This window comes from Carcharodon carcharias, chromosome 20 (genome assembly GCF_017639515.1).
Source record: "Carcharodon carcharias isolate sCarCar2 chromosome 20, sCarCar2.pri, whole genome shotgun sequence".
In the NCBI taxonomy this organism is placed as follows: domain Eukaryota; kingdom Metazoa; phylum Chordata; class Chondrichthyes; order Lamniformes; family Lamnidae; genus Carcharodon; species Carcharodon carcharias.
Genome location: NC_054486.1, coordinates 40,388,356 through 40,394,355, shown reverse-complemented (window position 1 = coordinate 40,394,355; position 6,000 = coordinate 40,388,356). Strand labels below are relative to the sequence as shown.

The 6,000-nt window shown below is 39.0% G+C and overlaps 1 protein-coding gene across 2 annotated transcripts in view; it reads right to left on the bottom strand.

Annotated features, from left to right (window-relative positions):
- Positions 1–1,932: 1,932 nt before the first annotated feature.
- Positions 1,933–6,000, bottom strand: part of coch (coagulation factor C homolog, cochlin (Limulus polyphemus)) — a 61,878-nt gene continuing 57,810 nt past the window's right edge. For both annotated transcript variants that reach the window (XM_041214743.1, XM_041214745.1), the window contains exons 11-12: positions 3,633–4,146; positions 1,933–2,578 (exon numbers count right to left, since the gene is read on the bottom strand). In XM_041214743.1, coding sequence (XP_041070677.1) covers positions 2,403–2,578; positions 3,633–4,146 — 690 coding nt within the window. In that variant the 3' untranslated portion in view covers positions 1,933–2,402. The remainder of the gene's footprint in view (positions 2,579–3,632; positions 4,147–6,000) is intronic.

The window sequence follows — 6,000 nt, the reverse complement described above, 5'->3', positions numbered from 1 at the left end:
ATTTGATCCCTAATGCAATTCAATTTGGTTACAATTTGAGGCTTGGGCCCTTGCTGTAGCATACTAAATATCACCCACTACCTTTGAGTTAAATTTTTTACCAATCCTTACTTGACTTGCAGAGCCAGCTTGTGCAGCTGGCTGGCATGGCTCAACCTCCATCATCAGAATCATCCTCAGACTGCTCGTCAGAGGATGAGGCTCACTCCATTAGATCCTCCTCTGCCAGGACGTTCCCTCTCTGGAGCACCAGTTCACAATGCATAACATCCCACAAGCAGGAGAGTACTGAAGAGCATCACCTGACCAGCCCAAACATCCAAATCTCATTTTGAGCAGTTTAATGGAGGAAGCGTGTCTCTTCTTGTACCTCTTCTCAAGATCTGCACATGGCTTTCAGACTGGTGTCATCAGCCATCTTTTGAGAGGATATCCTTTGTTACCTAGAAGCCAGCATCTAAAGCCTCCCATGAGCAGAACGTCCCTGGCTCCTGATAGTGTCTAAATATGTATGCATCATGACCATTCCCAGGATACCATGCATAGACCTGTATTATCCCTTGCCAATGGTCACATACAAGCTGCACATTGATAGGATAGAAGCCTTTTCTGTTCACAAAGGCCCCTGGTTGTTCCAATGGTGCTTTAACTGCCACGTGTGCAATCTATGACCTCTTGCTTTGGAAATCCTGCAATGTTAGCAAAGCCTCTGGCTCTGTCTGCTTGACTGGCATTGCCGGTGCTAAATGAAATAAACTCACGGACACACCTGAATATTGCATCTGTAAAAATCTTTATGCAATGATTGGCCGTCGCTGGTTGTGAAATCCCACAAAGGTCTCCAGATGATGCCTGGCAGGGCCCTGAGGTGAAAATAATTTAGGGTTACTGTTACCTTCAATGCCACAGGCATAGGATGTCCACCACCACAATATGAGGCAATCTTTCCAGTCAACATGTTAGACTGTCTCCCTGGAGAGTCACAGTATTCTCAGATACTGGCACTCTGCCATTTGGAGCTGTGTCATCATTTGCCTATATACTCTATTGGTACGATAGTGCCTTTGTCTACCTCAGCTTGCCAGCTGCTGATGTCTCTCCTCTGCAGGACCTTGCTCAACAGTAGGTTTCTTCACATCTTCCTGGACCAGAGGGCACACCTGTCCCTGGCCAGCTTCCCTCTTCCTTGTCCTCTCCTCCTCACTGGTGGAGAAGCCTCCTCCAGAATGGACAATGCCCATTGACCTCCAGGTCCAATAGTAGGGTGCAGAAAATTCAGTTTACATCTATCTCTAGGCACCCTTCCCTGACAATATTTCCCAGCAAATGCTCAAAATGATTATTAAAGTAGCTTGCAACACTAGCAATCTCTCCCACCTTCTCCAGCCATAGTCCTTCTTGCAGCCTTCTATTTGTCGTTGCAATGCTTCCTGGCGTAATTCCCTCCAAAGATGTTCCCACGCATCCATTGAAAACTGGTGAGGGCAACATGAAATCTCAGTCTATTGGCCAATTAACAAGCTTAATAGCTTGTTAATTAGCTCTTTAAAAAGTGGATGGGCTGACAATTTCGGTTCCTGCCCAACTTCCTGTATTATTGGAGACCAGTGTAATGACATCAGGGTGGCGCCCTGATGTCATCACACCGGATTTCACGTAAGCTTGGGGGTGGGTGGGGGGATAAGTGGTCCCAATTTCAACATGTAAAAGTCAGTATGTTCTGCAAATGCAAAACATTGCCCAGTTTCAGGGAGACTTTCAATGCTAAATATTGCTTCTATTTTCAGGGTGATACTTTTTCTTCTGCACTTGAACTTCTGCTGTTCAAGTTTATTTTCATATCAATCAAAACCAACATTGTGGGAAATTAGCTAAATTATCTAAAACCAGATCCGGTGTAAACATAAATACCCGCTTCCTTACTCAATCAAATTTAATAACAGACTGATATTTATTTTAAACTGTAGGGTATTTGTAAAAATTAGTTCACACAGCTTTCAGGAAGTTATGTTAAATACGTTTTAAACCAGTCTAGAGCCTTTAACTGAGGTTACTTGTCACTGAAATCAAATGACCATCACACTATTTTCAAACACACTTACTAAACCAGTAACATGACTTTTCTCCAACATGCAATACATTGTCTCTTACATAATGCAAGCTCCAGTTATAAAGGTAACTCTTCTTACATACTGTCATGTAAACTAAGCCTTTCCATTCCTGATTTCATTTTGAATAATTTGTAAAATAAGAGAAAAAGCACATGCAGTACCATATGTTAATATTCAGGCCTAGATTTCTACAAAATACTGCATTAGAATGTTTGTTAATATTGTCATAAGAGTTGTTGGCAAGAAACGGTTCATTCCCTTTGAAAATCAAGGCATATGGTAGCTGCTGGATCACTTTGTTACTGCCAAATAATCTTTGCAAATGCCTTTAAGGATATCAGGCACAACCTTGTTGACCATCGGGAAATCTCTCACAAAGAAAGTATGTGAATCTTTGGGTTCTGAAGCCATTGCTTTGAGTTCATCTTGCATTGCCCATGATATTCCAACTGAATATATTATGGTACCTAAAACAAAATGTAGAAAATCATAAACTCCTAAGACAAAAATTTCAGTTTTGAAAATCAACCCAATATTACATTAGGTTCTGTGCATAAACTTCCTAGGGGGAATAATGTGAATTAAGAGCAGAAGTAAGCCAATTGGCCCCTCGAGCCTGCTGCACCATTCAATAAGATCATAGCTGATCTGAATGTAACCTCAACCCCACATTCCAACCTACCTCTGATAACTTTTCTCCCCTTTTTGATGTCCAAGTAGGTCCCACTTGCAATTCCTCAATATTTGGATTCTAATGTGGAACCTAAAATGTTCTTTACTGCAGACAATGCTGCTGACTGATTAGTTAATGTATATCCTTTTCGAGTGTAGCTTCTGAAAACCACTGTTAGCAAATTTTATTTTATTGAATTTCATTCTGTTAACATTTAGCAATGACCAAGACCACGAGCAGTCATCATACCCCAGAGTTCTTTAAGGCTCTCTATAAATGCAAGTTTTTCTTTCATCATGCTTTCTTTCCATGCAAGCACCTGGTCACTCAAAATGCTAATCTGTCTTCTTGTTCAATTTGAACTCATTAAAATGTCATTTCAGGCTATTTATTTCTCTTGCAAATCCATGGTGTGTTTTAGAATATACTGTCTTTTATTTAAAAAAAGGTCTCTGGAGGTGCATCAGTGCAGTGATTTTATCACGAATTGTTCAACCTAAATATTTTACAACATTGGGGAGTGCAAAGGAGTACTAGTACTGTGGTTACAATTGCATTTACAGGAATTTCCCAAATTTATCCTTTCCATCAGTCACATGAACAGAAGTAATAGGAACAGAAACTTGCAGATAATTAAACCCGAGCGGCTCTTCCTACTGACTCTGGTAGACCTCTGGGAGTGTATTGGCTGCTTTATCCCTCTACTGGGGGGTGACATGGTGTTGGTAGCTCAGTGTGAATTTAAACTGAAGAGCATATTATACTCATTTATTGTAAAAAAAAAGCTGCACCACGCTCTAGCTATCTTAGCTGTGATTACGTTTTTATTATCCAGAGAGATTAGTTACCTGATTGATGTGCCTCAGTTGATGGAGCTTTAACATCATCATAAGATTGGCCATCAGTAATGACAATCAGCACGTTCATATTGTTGTTCTTCAGTTTTCCAAACAGATTCTGTGTGGTGTAAGTAATTGCTTCCCCGGTGGCTGTGCCACCACTCCAGTAACGGATGTTACTGACAGCATTTAGCACTGCATCCTTTGTTAAATATTCACCAAAATCAAATTCAGTTCTCTGATTGTACGTGAACTGAACAGCACCAACTCTTGCACCGATCTGATGAATGTCAAAGGGTTTCACAATTTCAGAGATGAAGTCTAGAATGGTGCGAAAATTGACATCTCCGACGCTGCTCGATCCATCGATTAGGAAGCCAAGGTTTACTGAATTGTAACATGTTCTACTGCATGTCATCTGGCTGTAGGAGCACAACCTTTGTGCTAAAGGTTTTAGAAACTTGTACATCCCAAACCAGTTTGGAATAGCATAGGAAAACAGTCCATTGTTTTTGCAAACAATCTGAGAACGGAGAAAACGATTAGAAAGCAAATAATGATTATTACTGTGGTGACAGTGAAACACTTCTGTCACGTTTGCTCTTTTTTGGAGGCAATCATTGTTGAGTAATAAATGATACAATTATATTGCATATTTGATACCAGTAACTGGAGTTAGCAAATGTCCAAATGCTGGTTAAGTTTATAATGTTAATAAGAAAAGCAATATTGATTCTTGCTAACATTGTTGGTTCTTGCTGACATTAAAATGCTTAAAAATGAAGTATGAAATACTATCAGATGATTGAACCTTTTAAAGTTACTGCTAAAGGTTGCAGTAATGGTGAAGCAGATTGCTGACCTCGAATGCACTCGTGCTACAAGCCAGAATTCAGCCCAGCAACTTCAGTCTTAAATTTTTAAATACATTTTGCAACAATATGAAGCCTCAACTTTAAAAATTGGTAATATATCTCTTAAGAAAAAAAAGCAACGGAGCAGAAATAATACAGAAAAAGCCAAAATTGTGGTGAATCCATAACAATTTATGTAAATTATAAACTGATTGTATCCAGCCAATTTGCGTTTGGTTCTTTTGATGTGTGTATCTAGCAGAGGTGTGTTTCAGTGAATCTCTGTCTTATTCTCTGAGTTGCCTAAATTTAGCAACTTTGTTAATTTCATAATATCTGCTCAGAAATCATTAAGAAATGCATCAAATTAAACAATACCAGGTACAGAATTATTACGATTAGAATAACTATTTTACAAGATAATGAAGACTAAAAGCAAAATAATTTTACAGATATGGCAGCACATGCACGTGTAGCAAAATGCTGAGGGGAGCTGTTGAGATGTCAGGTGTAGTGGATTGAAAATGGTAAGTCTCTAATGTTCTTGTTTACTGCTGTAAATACAAATGCATTATTTAACCTGTCTCATTGAAAAGCTGTAGGTTATAATCAATTAGCCATTACAGAGACATGGTTGTAATGTTCTCAAGGCTGGGACCTGAATATTCAAGGGGTTTTGACATTTTCGAAGGATAGGTGGGAAGGGAAAAGGAGGGATAGCTCTGTTGATAACAGATGAGATCAGTGCAGTAGTGAGGAATCATCTTGGTTCAGAAGATCAAGAGGTAAAAATCAGTTTGGGTGGAAATAAAAAAAATAGCAAAGAAGTCACAGGTGATAGTAGTTCATAGGCCTCCGAACAGTAATTACACAGTAGGACAGAGTATGCATCAAAAAATAGAGTTTTCAAGAAGATGACTTCATAAAGTGTAATTGGACCAGTTTCTTAGAACAATACATTTAGGAACCTACCAGGGATCAGGCCATTTTGAAACTTGTATTGTATAATAAGACAGGATTAATTAAGGTCCTCATAGTAAAGGATCCTCTAGGCAAATATCATAACATGACAGAATTTCACATTCCGTTTGAGAGTGAGAAATGCAGGTCTGAAATTAGTGCGTTAAACTTAAAAGACAATTACAAGGGTATGGAGACAGAGTTGGTTAAAGTGGACTAGGAAAATAGGTTAAAGGATAGTAAGACAGTGGCAGACATTTAAGATTTTCCATAACTCTTAACAAAGATGTATTCCATTGAGGAAGTAAGATTCTACCAGAAGGATGCGCCATCCATGACTAACTAAGGAAGCTAAGGGTGGTACCAAATTGAAAGAAAAGGCCTGCCCTGCTATGACGATTAGTGGTAGGCCAAAGATTGGGAAGGTTTTAGAAACCAGCAAAGGATGGCTAAAAAAAGAAAGGGATAAATTAGGGTATGAATGAAAACAAGTAATAAATATAAAAACAGATGGTAAAAGCTTCTATGTGTATGTTAAAAGGAAAAGAGTAGCTAAAGCGGGC